Consider the following 17,532-nt stretch of genomic DNA (forward strand, 5'->3'; position numbering starts at 1 on the left):
TTGTTCAATGACAGACTGAGAAAAAATTGGAAGGTGCTCTGAACACAGAAGAATCCTGATGGAATAATTATCTTACCTTTAAATTTTTATTCATTTTAGGCACAATTACACTGGGTGGCCACTTTAGCAGGTACCTCATGTACCAAATAAAAGTGGCCACTGAAAATATGTTTGACGTGTTCTGCTACTGTAGCCCATCCACTTCAAGATTTGATGTGTTGTGCATTCAGAGATACTCTTCCACACATCACTGTTATAACATGTGGTTATTTAAATTACTGTCACCTTCCTATCAGCTTGATCACATTTCTTCCCTGTTTGGTCTAACCTACAAATGAACTTCTTGAGCATGTCTGCATGCTTTTATATACATGGAGTTGCTGCCACATGATCAGCTGAACCCAATGAAGTGGCCACTGTGTGTAATTTTTTTTTTTTGCAAGTGTGTTTGTTTTTATACAGATATAATGGCACTGCACCATTCCAGTTTTGATCTCCTGAAGACCTACTGCAGAACAGAACTTCAAGAAGATGCTAACAATTCAGCCGTGTCTTGTTCAGTGTGATCAATCTCCCACAGGCAAGTTCTGGTGATGGACATCCCTTAGGACATCTGAGGACAAGTGCAAGTGTATCAGAGACATGACATCCTTCACACAGTAGAACAGTAGGGCGCAGGAACAGTCTCCACAATGTTTGCACCCAACACGATGCTGAATTAAACTAAGAACATAAGAACGTACGAAATAGGAGCAGGAGTAGGAGTGGCCTGCTCTGCCATTCAATAAGGTCATGGCTGATGTGGCCATGGACTCATCTCCACCGACCTGCCTTTTCCCCATAACCCTTAATCCCCCTACTCTGCAAAAATCTATCCAACCTTGACTTAAATATGTTTACTGAGGTAGCCTCCACTATTTCATTGGGCAGAGAATTCCACAGATTCACCACTCTCTGGGAAAAGCAGTTCCTTCTCATCTCCATCTTAAATCTACTCCCCCAAATCTTGAGGGTAGGACCCTAGTTCTAGTTTCACCTACCAGTGGAAACAACTTTCCTGCCTCTACCTTAACTATCCCTTTCATAATTTTATATGTTTCTACAAGATCTCCTCTCATTCTTCTGAATTCCAGTGAGTACAGTCCCAGTTGACTCAATCTCTCCTCATTGTCTAACCCCCTTATCTCTGGAATCAACCTGGTGAACCTTCTCTGCACTGCCTCCAAAGTCAGTATATCCTTCCTCAAGTTTGGAGACCAGAACCGCACACAGTACTCCAGGTGTGATCTCACCTGTATCCTGTACAGTTGCAGCATAACCTCCCTGCTCTTAAATTCAATCCCTTTAGCAATGAAGGCCAACATCCAATTTGCCTTCTTGACAGCCTGCTGCACCTGCAAACCGACCTTTTGTGATTCACGCACAAGCAGTCCCAAGTCCCTCTGCACAGCAGCATGCAGCAATTTTTACTATTTAAATAATAATCTGCTCTTTCATTTTTCCTTGTAAAGTGGATGACTTTGCACTCACCAACATTGTACTCCATCTGCCAGACCCTTGCCCACTCACTTAACCTTATCTACATCTCTCTGCAGACTCCCCATATCCTCTGCACAATTTGCTTTTCCACTCAATTTAGTATCATCAGCAAACTTTGATACACTACACTCGGTCCCTTCTTCCAGATTGCTAGTGTGTATCATGAGCAGTTGTGGGTCCAGCACCGACCGCTGTGGCACACTGTTCATCACTGATTGCCAACTAGAGTAACACCCATGTATCCCAACTCTCTGCTTTCTAATAGTTAACCAATCCTCTATCCATGCTAATACTTTACCCCCAACTCTATGCATCCTTATCATATGGATAAGCCTTTTATGTGGCACCTTATCGAACATCTTCTGGAAATCCAAGTAAATAAGGTCCGTCTGTTCCCCTTGTTCCATTGTGCTCGTTATATCCTCAAAGAACTCCAGTAAGTTTGTCAAACAAGACCTGCCTTTGCTGAATCCATGCTGCGTCTGCCTGATAGATCTATTTCTTTCCGGATGCCTCGCTATTTCTTCTTTAATGATAGCTTCAAACATTTTCCCAACTGCAGGTGTTAAGCTAATTGGCCTATAGTTACCCGCCTTTTGTCTGTACTCTTTTTTGAACAGTGGTGTAACATTCACCATCTTTCAATCTGCTGGGATTTGCCCAGAGTCCAGAGAATTTTGGTAAATCATCACCAAGGCCTCTACTATAACTTCTGCCATTTCTTTCAGTACCCTGGGATGCATTCCATCAGGATCAGGGAACTTATCTAACATCAAGCCCACAAGTTTACTCAGCACTACCTCTTTAGTCATCCCTTTTGTATCGAGGTGCTTACCTCCCATTGCATCCATAACATCTCATTTTGGCATGTTAGATGTGTCCTCCACTGTGAAGGCCAACACAAAAGTCATTCAAAGCCTTGGCCATTTCTCATTACCCAATTATCAGTTCCCCCTTCTCATCCTCCAAGGGACCTACATTCACTTGAGCCACCCTTTTCCACTTTATATAATTATAAAAAATTTTGCTATCCAGTTTTTATATTTTGTGCTGGTTTATTTTCATAACCTAGCTTCCCTTTTTATTGCTCACTTAGTTGGACTTTGTTGCCGATCTTCCAGTGTCCCACCACTCTTGGCGACTTTGTATGCAGAGTTTTTAGTTTGATGCCTTCTTTTATTTGCTTACTTACCAAGGCTGGCTCTGCCCACCCCTGCTGTCCTTGCTTTTACCTGGAATATATTTTTGTTGAGCACCGTGAAAAATCTCTTTGAAAGTCTTCCACTATTCTTCAACTAAATCAACAGATTTAGTCCCTCAACTAAATCTCTCCTGCTGGCACACACCCTATATCCCCTCCATTCTCTGCATATCCATGTGCCTATCTATGTATCTCAAAAAGGCGGCATCCAACATTAAGTAACCCCCATCACCCAGGACATGCCCTCCTCTCATTGCTATCATCAAGAACGAGGTAAAGGAGCCTGAAAGCACATCCTCCTCTCACCTTAAATCCATATCCTGTAGTGCTGGACATTTCTACCCTGGAGAAAGATTCTGCTTCTCATAGCTTTATGAACGTCTATCAGTTTTTTTTTTAATGGATCTTTAAATGGATTTTTTAAATCTAAGAGAAAGTTAGAGTCATAGAGAAGTACAGCACAGAAACAGGCCACTTAGCCCATCCAGTCCAGGCCAAACCATTTAAGCTGCTTATTCCCTTCAACCTTCTCCGGGACTATAACCCTCCATATCCCTAACATCCACGTACCTATCCAAATTTTTCTTAAATGTTGAAATCAAGCTCGCATGCACCACTTGTGCTGACAGATCATTCCACATTCTCACAACCCTCTTAGTGAAGAAGTTTACCCTCATGTTCCCCTTAAACTTTTCATTTCACCCCTAATCATGACCTCTGGCTGTAGTCCCACCAAACCTCGATGGAAAAAAGCCTGCTTGCATTTACCCTATCTATACCACTCATAATTTTATGTATCTCCATCAAATCTCCTCTCAATCTTCTATATTCCAAGGAATAAATTTCTAACCTATTCAATCGTTCCTTATAAGTCAGGTCCTCCGCATTTGTAAATTTTCCAAAATCCTTGTAAATTTTCCCTGTATTTTTCCAACATTATTTGCATCTTTCCTGCAGGTGGGTGACCGAGACTGCACACAATACTCCAAGCTGGGCTTATACAATTTCAACACAAAATCCCATCTCGTGTACTCAGTACAGAAGTTCCAATGTTATGTTGAAGTTGTACAAGATGTTGGTGAGGCCTATTTTGGAGTATTGAGTGCACTTCTGTTACCCACCTACAAGAACAATATGAATAAAATTGAAAGATGGCACTGTGCAGAGAGTTGCCAGGACTTGAGGACCTGAGTTATTGGGAAAGGTTGAATAGGTTAGGACTTTATTCCTGGAGCATCGGAGAAAGAGGGGATAGAGGTATACAAAATTATGAGGGGTATGAATAGGGTAAATGTAAGCAGACTTTTTTTTCACTGAGGTTGGATGAGACTAATACTAGAGGTCATGGGTAAAATGTGAAAGGTGAAATGTTCAAGGGGATCAAAAGGGGGGACTTCTCTGCTCCAAGAGTGGTGAGAGTGTGAAATGAGCTGCCAGCAGACGTGGTGGGTGTGGGTTTAATTTCAACATTTAAGAGAAATTTGGATAGGTACTTGCATGGCTGGAGTATGGAGGACTATGATCTGGGTGCAGGTCATTGGGACTACGCAGATTAAGAACTGGTGTAGATATACCAAAGGGCCGATTTCTTCGCTGTCATGTTCTATGACTCTATCTGACCTTTCAGTTCATACACTTAAATATTCTTGCTCCACTTCACTCTCCATTGTTGCTGCCCGACTTGCTAAGCATTACAGCATCCTAAGACTTCTCATTAAAAACAGAGGATCAACAAAAACTCTTGCTATCTGAGTAACATCGTTCGTGACAATTTCTCGACAGACCATCTGTCCACATCCTAGTAGGTCTGAGGGACTGATGCCAAGACGGGGTGGGGTTCATCTTCCTTGGATTGGTACAGGACTGCATAATTCTCCTTCTGGCAAGTTTCACAACTTCAGGATATCCCAGAACAACCTGTAGCCAATTAAGACCTTTTGCTCTATGGGCCAGATGAAATTTCGAGACTCAATTTCCCCACAGCAAGCTCCCACTAATAGCAATATAACAAGAAATATTAAATCACAGAGTCATCACAAACCTCATCTTTGACTGGAATTACTCACTGGAGAGAATGGACAGTTTAGTATTTTGTCCATTAGTCTTTCATGTTCATTCCTGACACCTTCAGAACCACCCAAAGTTTTGGAATGCATACCAGTTAATTCACACCGACTGTGATTAGTCTCGCATCATGATTGTCTGCTTCAAGTTAAGAAGAACGGCAAGAAATTTCGGAAAGAGAGTTTTCAACTTACTGCGAACTCGGGTCCAAAATCTGCTTTGAAATCGTTTGTGTCCACTTCATCAAATAGATTTGCGGGTCCTGTGTTGATATCCATCTGTTCTCCAAGCCCCTGGTCCTATAAATGGAAAATTATATTTGCTGAAGCTCATTTGTCAATACAGAAATACGAGGGGTGATTGATAAGTTCATGGCCTGAGGTAAAGAGAGTCAATTTTAGGAAACCTAGCACATTTATTTATCAACATAGTCCCCTCCTACATTTACATACTTAGTCCAGCAGTCATGGAGCATACAGATCTTGGACCTCCAGAAAGTGTCCACAGATGGGTGATTGATAAGTTTGTGGCCTAAGTTAGATGAGTTATACAGCTCTCGTTACATGCACATGCAGTTCAACTCTTTGAGTGATTATATAGAAATTTTGAAGTTAATAGCTCATCTCCTTCTACCTTAGGCCACGAACTTATCAATCACCCCAATGAGTTATTAACTTCAAATTTTCTGCATAATCACTCAAAGGGTTGATCTGCATGTGCATGTAACGAGAGCTGGAAAACTCATCTCCTTCCATCTTAGGCCACGAACTTATCCATCACCCATCTGTGGACACTTTCTGGAGGTTCAAGATCCGTATGCTCCACGACCGCTGGACTAAGTGTGTAAATACAGGAGAAGACTATGTTGAAAAATAAATGTGCTAGGCTTTCTAAAATTGACTCCTTCTACCTTGGGCCACGAACTTATCAATCACCCCTTGTACAGGAAATTGAAAGAGTAGGCTTTCTATTTCAAGCCTGTTCCACTCTGTGTGGCTGAACTGACATTGGTCTCAACAGCTTGCCTTTCATTCCCCCACTTTGCCTAAAAATATTGGTTAACCTTGAATAATTTCAATTCAAATAGTATGTATGCTCCTGGTAGGTCTCTCCTGGGTCCTCTCTTTTCTGCCCACATTTCTAAAAGACATATCTTTAGAGTTATGGGCGTGCTATGTTGGCACCAGAAGCACAGCAATAATTGCAGTCTGCCCTTAGTATAATCTTCAGACTGCATTGGTCATTGATGGAAAGTGACACAGTTCACGTAAGTTTCCACGTACACATGATAAACAAAGCTAATCATTCAATCTTTATCTTTAAAAGAAACTCCTCCTAAATGCCTCAACCGGGCAATTCTGTGCTCTGAAGCAGCATCCTTTCTTTCGAGATTCCTCGAGATGCAGGACATCTTCTCACAATTTACTTTATCAAGTCCCTACCTTGCCAAGTCCCCTCAATATCCTATAGGTTTCAATAAGATCACCTCTCATCCCAATTGATTACAGGTCCAACCCACTCAAGTAATTCTCAGAAAACAACCCTGTGATCAGCCTGGTGAATGGCACAACTCTAAAGCTCCACACACACACTAATCACGATTTTAATGTGGGGACATGAGAGGTTGAAGATGCAGGAATCTGGAACAAACTTAGGGGGAACACAGCAGGGTTGAATCTTAATTAAATTCAGAGATGTGTTGGTGCATGGCCCAAGTGGTTATCTGTGGTCTAGTGATCTGAAGGTTGCTAGTTCAAGCCTCAGCTAAGACAGCGTGTTGTTTCTTTGAGCAAATCACTTAACCACACATCGCTCTGCAACGACTCCTGCGGCAAGGGATATCCCTTGCCCTTCCCTTGGACAACATCGGTGGCATGGAGAGGGGAGACTTGCATCATGGGCATCTGCTGGTCTCCCATACAACCCTGCCCAGGCCTGCACCCTGAAAACTTTCTAAACCACAAATCTATGATCTCTCAAGTCTAACGGATGCCTATTAAATTCAGAGATACAACACAGTAACAAGCCCAAAGAGGCCACTACGCCCAATTACATCCTGTGACCAATTAACCCACCAACCCACAAACAAGAGAAAATCTGCAGATGCTGGTGATCTGAGCAAAATGCACAAAGTGCTGGAGGAGCTCAGCAGGCCAGACAGCATCTATGGAAAAATGTACAGACGACATTTCTGGCTGAAACTCATCGGCAGGACTGGAGAAAAAGAAACTGAGGAGCAGATTTGAAAGGTGGGGGGAAGATGAAAGAGAAACGCCAGGTGATAGGTGAAACTTGGAGGGAGAGGGATGAAGCAAATAGCTGGGAACTTGATTGGTGAAAGAGTCAGAAGGCTAAGGAAGAAAGAAAAAGGGGGCTGGGGGTGGGAGGATCACCAGGGGGAGGGGATGCGCAGATAAGGAGAAAGCAAGAGAGAGGGACAAGGGGATGGGAAATGGTGAAGGGATGAGGCATTACTGGGAGGCTACCCAAATGGAATATAAGGTGTTGTTCCTCCAAACTATCCCAACAGTGGAGGAGGCCATGGATGGACACATCAGAATGGGAATGGGAAGTGGAATTAAAATGGGTGGCTGCTGGGAGATCTTGCTTGTCTGGCGGATGGAGCGTAGATGCTTGGTGAAGATTGGGAAGGCATCCAACACAGATTGGGAGACCACTGGAACCTATTGAATATTGGAAGGGTTAGATAGAGTGGATATTGAAATGGTGTTTTATTTTATTGGCTGATTAATTGATTGATTGTGTTACAGTGTGGAATAGGTTCTTCTGCCCCTTCAAGCCCTGTTGCCCAGCAACCCCCGACTTAACCCTAGTTTAATCACAGGACAATTTACAATGACCAATTAACCTACCGAATGGTACATCCTTGGACTGTGGGAGGAAACCAGAGCACCCAGAGGAAACCCACACAGTCACAGGGAGAATGTACAAACTCCTTACAGGCAGCAGTGGGAATTAAACCCGCATCAATTCGGACGAAGAAGGCAGTGGGAGAGCACCTAAGGGTTTCCAGCGGGAAGACATTTTGAGTTCTCGGCGGAAGAGAGGTGCGCAGGTGCGTGACGTCAGCCAGTTGAGCACAAACGGTTTAAAAAGAAGGCAGCCATATCCAGCGGGCAGCGTTGGGAGTGAGAGGCAGCAGAGTGAAAGGGCTTTGGCTCCACGGACTTCGGTGGTAACAGGACGAGGTGAGGCAGTTGTTGACTGCTAAAGGAGGTAGTATGTGTGTGAGGCCAGTTTTCTGTGGTCGGTGTCGGATGTGGGAGGTCCTGGAGTCTCCTGGCATCCCGGACAGCCACATCTGCACTCGGTGCATCGAGAGGCAACTCCTAAGGGACCGCGTTAGGGAACTGGAGCTGCAGCTCGATGACCTTCATCTGGTCAGGGAGAGTGAGGAGATGATAGAGAGGAGTTACAGGCAGGTGGTCACTCCAGGGTCACGGGGGACAGACAAGTGGGTCACAGTCAGGAGAGGGAAGGGGAAGATTCAGGTACTAGAGAGTACCCCTGTGGCTGTACCCCTTGACAATAAGTACTCCAGTTTGAGTACTGTTGGGAGGGACGGCCTTCCTGGGGGAAGCAAGAGTGGCCGTGCCTCTGGCACAGAATCTGGCCCTGTGGCTCAGAAGGGTAGAGAAAGGAAGAGGAAGGCAGTAGTAATAGGGGACTCTATAGTCAGGGTTTCAGACAGGCGATTCTGTGGACACAGGATAGAAACTCGGATGGTAGTTTGCCTCCCAGGTGCCAGGGTCCGGGATGTTTCAGATAGTGCCCAAGATATCCTGCGGTGGGAGGGAGAACAGCCGGAGGTCGTGGTACAGATTGGTACCAATGACATAGGTAGGAAAAGGGAAGAGGTCCTGAAAGCAGACTACAGGGTTAGGAAGGAAGTTGAAAAGCAGAACCTCAAAGGTAGTAATCTCGGGATTACTGCCTGTGCCATGCGTCAGTGAGAACAGGAATAGAATGAGATGGAGGATAAATGTGTGGCTAAGGGATTGGAGCAGGGGCAGGGATTCAGATTTCTGGATCATTGGGACCTCTTTTGGGGCGGGTGTGACCTGTACAAATAGGACGGGTTGCACTTGAATCCCAGGGGGACCAATATCTTGGCGGGCAGGTTTGATAGAGCTGTTGGGGAGGGTTTAAACTAGTTTGGCGGGGGGGTGGGAATCAGAATGTGAGCTCAGGGATTAAGGGAGAAGGACAAGGGCATGATGCTAAGAGTTCTGAGTTGATGAGGAAGGACAGGCAGGGGATGAAACATAATTGTAGCCAGTTAAAGGGGTTGAAATGTGCCTACTTCAGTGCTAGGAGTATTAGGAACAAGGAGGTTGAACTTAGAGCATGGATTAGTATGTGGAACTATGATGTTGTGGTCATTACTGAAACTTGGTTGGAGGAAGGGCAGGATTGGATGATGCAGGTCCCGGGGTTCCGGTGTTTTAAAAGGAATAGGATGGGAGGTAGAAAAGGGGGCGGGGGGGAGTGGTATAGCCGGTCAGGGATAGTATCACGGCTACAGAAAGGGAGGATGCTGCAGAAGGAGTGTCCACGGAGTCAGTCTGGGTGGAAGTCAGAAATAGGAAGGGATCAATCACTGTGCTGGGAGTAGTCTATAGGCCCCCAAATAGCCCTCAGGACACCGAGGAGCAGATAAGCAGGTGATTTTAGAATGGAGCAGGAAATACAGGGTAGTAGTTATGGGTGATTTCAACTTCCCTCATATTGACTGACACCTCCTGAGTGCAAGCGGGATAGATGGGGCTGAATTTGTCAGGTGTGTTCAAGAAGGATTCCTGACACAGTATGTGGACCGGCCGATGAGAGGAGAGGCCATACTGAATCTAGTTCTGGGTAATGAACCTGGCCAGGTGACAGACCTCTCGGTGGGGGAACATTTTGGTGAGAGTGACCACAACTCCCTTAGCTTCAGCATAGCTATGGAAAAGGATAAAATCAGACGAAATGGTAAAGTGCTTAACTGGGGAAGGGCTAACTTTGAAGGGATGGGGCAGGAACTAGCGAGAGTAAATTGTAAACAGATGTTCAAAGGGGAAAGCACAGAAGTAATGTGGGAGAAGTTTAGGGACCACTTGTGCTGGGTTCAGGATAGGTTTGTCCCACTAAGGCAAGGAAAAAATGGTAGGAAAAGGGCACCGTGACTGACAAAACATATGAGATAACTCGTCAAGAGGAAAAAGGAAGCATATGTTAGATATAAGCAGGAAAGTAGGAGGGGCTTATGAGAAATATAGGGTGGCCAGGAAGGAGCTAAAGAAAGGACTTAGGAGAACTCGAAGGGGGAATGAGAAGGCCTTGGCATGTAGAATTAGGAAGAACCCCTAGTCGTTCTATGCGTATGTGAAGAATAGGAAGATGACGAGAACGAAGGTGAGACTGCTGAAGGATAAAGAGGGCAACATGTGTCTGGAGGCAGAGGAGGTCCTAAATGAAATACCTTGCTTCAGTATTCACAAGTGAAAAGGATCTTGATCAGGATGAGGTCGAAGTAAAGCAGGCCTGTGTGCTGGACAATGTGGAGATTAAGGAAGAAGAAGTGCTGGATCTTCTTAAAAACATTAAGATTGATAAATCCCCAGGACCAGATATGATACACCTCAGGTTGTTGTGGGAATTGAGAGAAGAGATCACAGGAGCATTAGCTATGATCCTTGAATCCTCTTTGGCTGCAGGGGGATGTGCCGGAGGACTGGAGAATGGCAAATGTAGTTCCCTTGTTTAAAAAAGGTAATAGGGAGAAACCTGGGAACTATAGACCGGTGGCTCTTACGTCAGTAGTCTGCAAACTACTAGAAAGGATTCTTAAGGATAGGATCTACGAGCATTTGGAGAAGTACAGTCTACTCATGGATAGTCAACATGGTTTTGTGAAGGGAAGATCGTGCCTCACAAGCCTGATGGAGTTTTTTGAAGAGGTAACAAAAGAAATTGATGAGGGTAGGGCAGTGGATGTGGTCTACATGGACTTTAGCAAAGCATTTGACAAGGTCCCTCATGAGAGACTCATCCAGAAAGTCATGAGGCATGGGATAAGTGGAACCTTGGCTGTTTGGATAAAAAATTGGCTTAAAGGAAGAAAGCAGAGGGTAGTTGTGGAAGGAAAGTATTCTGCCTGGGGGTTGTTGACTAATGGAGTGCTGCAGGAATCTGTCCTGGGACCCCTGCTATTTGTGATTTTTATAAATGACCTGGATGTAGAGGCTGAAGGATGGGTGAGTAAGTTTGCGGATGACACGAAGATTGGAGGAGTTGTGGATGGAGCTGTAGGTGGTCGAAGGTTAGAAGAGGATATAGATAGGCTGCAGAGTTGGGCAGAAAAATGGCAGAGGGGAAGAATGAGAGGGAACTTGATAGAGGCTACCAGATTATGAGAGGCATAGATAGGGTGGATAGCCAGTACCTGTTTCCCAGGGCACCAATAGCAAACACCAGAGGGCATAGGTACAAAATTAAGGAATGGAAGTTTGGGGGGGACATCAGGAGTAAATTTTTTTACACAGAGGGTTGTGAGTGCCTGGAATAACTTGCCAGGGATGGTGGTGGAGGCTAAAACATTAGGGGTATTTAAGAGTCTCTTGGACAGGCACATGGATGAAAGAAAAATGGAGGGTTATGGGATAGTGTGGGTTTAGTATTTTTTTAAGGATTATATGGGTCGGCACAACATGGAGGGCTGAAGGGCCTGTACTGTGTCATAGTGTTCTATTGTTCTATGGGTCGCCTGTACTGTAGAGCATTGTGCTAACCACTACATTACCATACCACCCAACTACGTTTCTGATCGAGGGGGAGTCTAGGACCAGAGGGCACAGCCTCAGAATACAAGGACATAAATGCCAGGACCTACAGGACCGCTGATGTACAGAGGGATATCGACGTGCAAGTCCACAGCTCCTGTACCATGGCAACACAAGATTAAGTGAGATTAGTTGACATCGAAGCATCCAGTGAAATGCATCATTCGTGTTAGCAACCTAAAGATGTGTTGGGGGCAGCCCGTAAAGGGAAGGTTAAGAAGGTATATACAGTATCCTTGTCTTCATCAGTCAGGGCATCAATTATAACGTTGACAGGTCATACAGCAGCTTAATAACTCGTTAGCTAGGCCACGCTTGGAGCACCGTGCACAGTTCTAGTTGCCACACTGCAGGATGTTTGTGAAGGCTTCAGAGCAGAGGTTCCCAACATGGGGTCCACAGACCCCATTGACTAATAGGATTGGCCTTTGGCATATAAAAAAAATTGGGAACCCCTACCTTAGAGAGTATGGAGAAGAGATTACAAGGGTGTTACGAACAAGAGAAAATCTGCAGATGCTGGAAATCCAAAGCAACACACACAAAATGCTGGAGGAACTCAACAAGTCAGGCAGCTTCTATGGAAAAGAGTAAACTGTCAATGTTTCGGGCTGAGACCCATCATCAGGGTTTTGCTTGGCGAGTATTAACTATAGCAAGTGTTTGGACTAAGATGTATACTTTTCTCTGGAGCATTCAAGGCTGAGGTGGCAACCTAACAGAGATACAGTATGTAGGCAGCCCCCATTCCTGAGAACTGTCCGTACACTCATTTCCCCATAATCCAGAAATGTCTGCTTTCTTTTGTGTTCATTTGCACATACTTAACTCTTATTCTGCTGTTTTATTGAATATTCACCCTCATGCTGCCCAGAATTAAATCAATGTAACAAATACAGTTCCCAGCAGTTGATGACCAGGGGCAGCGCAGTATCACAGCAGTTAGCCAAAAGCTTTACAGTGCAGGCAGCCTGGGTTCAATTCCTACCACTGCCTGTAAGGAGTTTGTACGTTCCCCTCACGACCGTGTGAGTTTCCTCCGAGTGCTCCAATTTCCTCCTGGTTGGTAGGTTAATTGGTCATTGTAAATTGTCCCGTGATTAGGGTCACATGGGATCAGATGATGGATGGTGTATGAGCGGCTAGTGCACATCACAAGTCCTGGTGATGCGACCACTGACGCCAGGCAGGCATTTCTGAAGAGTATTGATAATTTCTGATTATCAATTACCATGATTAGGATGGGATTAAACCTGGGGAATTGCTGGGTGGCATGGTTCGAAGGATTGAAGGGCCTACTCCACACTGTGCCATGGAATACTCTTTAAAAATCTATCCTCTGGGGTTCTGTTGAAGAGAATATGGGGAGGATAAAAAAAAGGTTAGTTTGAATTTGTTCATTATATGCTATGTCATATGACATGGGCCATCATGGTCTTTCCATGACCATGGCTGTTCTTGGCAAATTTTTCCACAGAAGTGATTTACTGCCTTCTGGGCAGTGTCATTACAAGATGGGTGACCCCAGAAATTATCAATACTCTTCAGAAATGCCTGCCTGGCATCAGTGGTCGCATCAACAGGACTTGTGATATGCACCAGCTGCTCATACACCATCCATCACCTGATCCCATGTCCTCACATGAACCTGACCGGGGGTGGGGGGCTAAGCTGGCCCTACACCTTGCCCAAGGATGACCTGCAGCCTAGTGGAGAAAAGGAGCCCCTTACCCCTCTTTGGTAGAGACGTATCACTACCCTGCCACATCAAGTAACACACACAAAATGCTGGAGGAACTCAGCAGGTCAGACAGCATCTAGAGAGAGTAACAAACGGCCTATGTTTTCTGATGAAGGCCCATAACATCAACTCTTCATTCCATTCCACAGATACTGCCTGACCTGCTGAGCTCCTCCAGCATCTTGTTTTTGTTACTCTGGATTTCCAGCATTGGCAGAATGTCAAGTCAAGTCAACTTTTATTGTCATTTCGACCATAACTGCTGGTACAGTGCATTGCAAAAATGAGACGTTTTTCAGGACCATGGTTTACATGACACAGTACAAAAACTAGACTGAACTACGTAATAAAAAAAAACACAGAGAAAGCTAAACTAGACTACAGACCTACATTGGACTGCATAAAGTGCACAAAAACAGTGCAGGCATTACAATAAATAATAAACAGGACAGTAGGGCAAGGTGTCAGTCCAGGCTTCGGGTATTGAGGAGTCTGATAGCTTGGGGGAAGAAACTGTTATATAGTCTGGTCATAAGAGCCCGAATGCTTCGGAGCCTTTTCCCAAACGGCAGGAGGGAGAAGAGTTTGTATGAGGGGTACATGGGATCCTTGATAATGCTGTTTCCTTTGCGGATGCAGCATGTAGTGTAATTGTCCATGATGGCGGGAAGAGAGACCCCAATGATCTTCTCAGCTGACTTCACTACCCGCTGCAGGGTCTTGCGATCCGAGATGGTACAATTTCGGAACCAGGCAGTGATGCAGTTGCTCAGGATGCTCTCAATACAACCCCTGTAGAATGTAATGAGGATGGGGGGTGGGAGATCGACTTTCCTCAGCCTTTACACAAAGTAGAGACACTGCTGGGCTTTCTTTGCTCTGGAACTGGTGTTGAGGGACCAGGTGAGATTCTCCGTCAGGTGAACACCAAGAAATTTGGTGCTCTTTACGATCTCTACCGAGGAGCTGTCGATGTTCAGCGGGGAGTGGTCGCTCCATGCCCTCCTGAAGTCAACAACCATCTCTTTTGTTTTGTTCACATTAAGAGACAGGTTGTTGGCTCTGCACCAGTCTGTTAGCCCCTGCACCTCCTCTCTGTAAGCTGACTCGTCGTTCTTGCTGATGAGACCCACCACGGTCGTATCATCGGCAAACCTGATGATGTGGTTCAAGCTGTGTGTTGCAGCACAGTCATGGGTCAGCAGAGTGAACAGCAGTGGACTGAGCACACAGCCCTGGGGGGCCCCCGTGCTCAGTGTGATGGTGTTGGAGATGTTGCTCCCGATCCAGACTGACTGAGATCTCCCAGTCAGGAAGTTTAGGATCCAGTTGCAGAGGGAGGTGTTCAGGCCCAGTAGGCTCGGCTTTCCAATCAGTTTCTGAGGGATGATTGTGTTGAATGCTGTGAAGTCTATGAACAGCATTTGAACGTACGTGTCTTTTTTGTCCAGGTGGGTTAGGGCCAGGTGGAGGGTGATGGCAATGGTGTCATCTGTTGGGCGGTTGGGACGGTATGCAAACTGCAGGGGGTCCAGTGAAGGGGGCAGCAGGGTCTTGATATGCCTCATGACGAGCCTCTTGAAACACTTCATGATGATGGATGTAAGTGCAACGGGATGGTAGTCATTTGGTCAGGACGCTGAAGACTTCTTCGGCACGGGGACAATGGTGGCGGCCTTGAAGCACGTTGAAACGGTGGCACTGCTCAGGGAGATGTTGAAGATGTCAGTGAGAACATCTGCTAGATGGTCTGCACATCCTCTGAGCACTCTACCAGGAATGTTGTCTGGTCCAGCAGCCTTCCGTGGGTTAACCCTGCACAGGGTTCTTCTCACGTCCGCCACAGAGAAACCTGGTCATTTGCAGGAGGGGTGGACTTCCTCGCTGCCACGTCATTTTCCGCCTCAAACCAGGCGTAGAAGTTATTCAGCGCATTCGGGAGGGAGGCATCACCTGCACTGTTAGGTGATGTTGTTTTGTAATTGGTAATGTCCTGGATGCCCTTCCACATGCACCGCGTGTCACAGCTGTCCTGGAAGTAACTGTGGATTAGCTGGGCATGTGCACGCTTTGCCCGTCTGATGGCTCGGGACAGTTTGGCCCTTGCTGTTGTTAAAGCTGCATTGTCGCTTGCTTTGAAGGCGGAGTCGGGGGACCTCAGCAGTGCACGCACCTCTGCGGTCATCCATGGCTTCTGGTTGGCGCGTATAGTGATGGTCTTGGACAGAGTAACATCATCAATGCACTGGCTGATGTAGCTGGTCACTGATGCTGTGTACTCCTCTAAGTTGGTAGAGTTGCCATCGGTTGCAGCCTCCATGAACATGTGCCAGTCAGTGTGATCAAAGCAGTCTTGAAGAGCAGAGATGGCTCCTGCTGGCCAGGTTTTCACCTGCTTCTGAACTGGTCTGGAGCGCCTGACCAGCGGTCTGTATGCTGCAATTAGCATAAGAGAGATGTGGTCTGAGTATCCAAGGTGGGGGCGGGGCTCTGCCCGGTACGCATCGGGAATGTTTGTGTAAACCAGATCCAATGCGTTCTCCCCCCTCGTTGCAAAGTCCACATACTGATGGAACTTGGAGACACCGACTTAGGGTTCGCGTGGTTAAAATCACCAGCGACAATAAACAGACCATCAGGGTATGCGTTCTGCAGTTCGCTAATAGCCCTGTACAGTTCACAGAGTGCCTCCTTAGCATTAGCGCTGGGGGGAATGTAGACACCAAATATAAGGACAGAGGTGAATTCCTGTGGCAAATAAAATGGTCTGCATCGAACTGCCACAAACTCCACTAACGACGAGCAGTGTCTGGAAACCAGCACAGAGCTCTTACACCATTCCGTGTCGATATAAACACAGACTCCGCCACTGCAAGTCTTACCGGAGACAGCTGCATCTCTGTCCGAACGAAACAAAGCTAGCCCGTCTAGCTGGATGGCAGCGTCCGAAATCCCATCAGTGAGCCATGTCTCTGTGAAGACAAACGCGGAGCAAACTCTGTACTCCCACCGAGTATTACGTTGGAGTCGGATGTAATCCATTTTATTGTCCAGGGAGCAGACATTGGAGAGCAGAATGGATGGGAGAGCTGGCTGGCTAGGGTTTGCTTTTAGCCTGGCACGGACCCCTGCCCGTTTGCCTCACTTCTACTTCCTCGCACATCGCTTTCAATGTCTCCATCTCCGGCTCCCAGCATCAGGCAAGCCCGAGGATTGTAGGCCCGTTCCCCTCAGCAAGCCGACATCGCATAATTCAGCCAGCAGATCTTTGTGAAGGTTTGTTTTTGGGCGATCTCTGTACTGTAGTAGTATCTGACGATGGTAGATAGCCGCTCTGTTATTCATGTGCCCTAATCGAAAGTTGTGGATCAAACTTAAAATAGAAAATTAAATTAAAGTAACACCAGGTCTGAAAGGCCGCTGCTGCCATGCCTTTGTCTGATTGGATTAAATGGTTGATGCATATGTAGGCCAAACAGTCTGTGTGTCTGGTTATCTCTCAAACTATGACGGAGAAAAAATACAAACTGTTGGAGGGACTCAGCAGGTCAAGGAGAGTGAAGCAGAAAGCCAACAGTCCACCTCCCTCCGCAGAGGTTAAATACAAGAGATTCTGCAGGTGCTGGAAATCCAGAGCAAAACACACAAAATTGCAGGGGAACTCAGCAGGTCAGATGGCGTCTATGAGAGGAATAAACAGCTGATGCTTGAAGCTGAATGATAAGGGGTCTCAGCTTGAAATGTCATAAGACCAGAAGAGATAGGAGCAGAATTAAACCATTTGGCTGACTGAGTTTTGCCTGCCTTCTCTCCATAACCTTTGATGCCCTTACAAATCAGGACTCTATCAACCTCCAGTTTAAATGTGTCCAATGAATTGGTCTCCACAGCTGTCTGTGGCAATAAATTCCAGAGATTTACTACCCTCCGGCTGAAGAAATTCCTCCTCATCTCTGTTCTAGAGGGACATCCTTCTATTCTGAAGCAGTACTGTCTGGTCCTAGACACCCCCACCATATGAAGCATCCTCTCCACATCCATTGGCTTTTCAATGTTTGATAGGTTTCACTGAAATCCCCCCTCATTCTTCTACACTCCGGACGGTGCATGCACAGAGCCATTAAAGGCTCAAGTGCCATCTGCTT

At 46.0% G+C, this 17,532-nt stretch overlaps 1 protein-coding gene across 1 annotated transcript in view; it reads right to left on the reverse strand.

Moving 5' to 3' along the window:
- LOC132406765 (mediator of RNA polymerase II transcription subunit 12-like protein) overlaps positions 1-17,532 on the reverse strand; it is a 689,991-nt gene that overhangs the window by 473,308 nt on the left and 199,151 nt on the right. Inside the window, exon 15 of the mRNA XM_059992729.1 lies at positions 4,999-5,103. Within this exon, the coding sequence (XP_059848712.1) occupies positions 4,999-5,103 (105 nt within the window). The remainder of the gene's footprint in view (positions 1-4,998; positions 5,104-17,532) is intronic.

Source organism: Hypanus sabinus, chromosome 2 (assembly GCF_030144855.1).
Source record: "Hypanus sabinus isolate sHypSab1 chromosome 2, sHypSab1.hap1, whole genome shotgun sequence".
In the NCBI taxonomy this organism is placed as follows: Eukaryota; Metazoa; Chordata; class Chondrichthyes; order Myliobatiformes; family Dasyatidae; genus Hypanus; species Hypanus sabinus.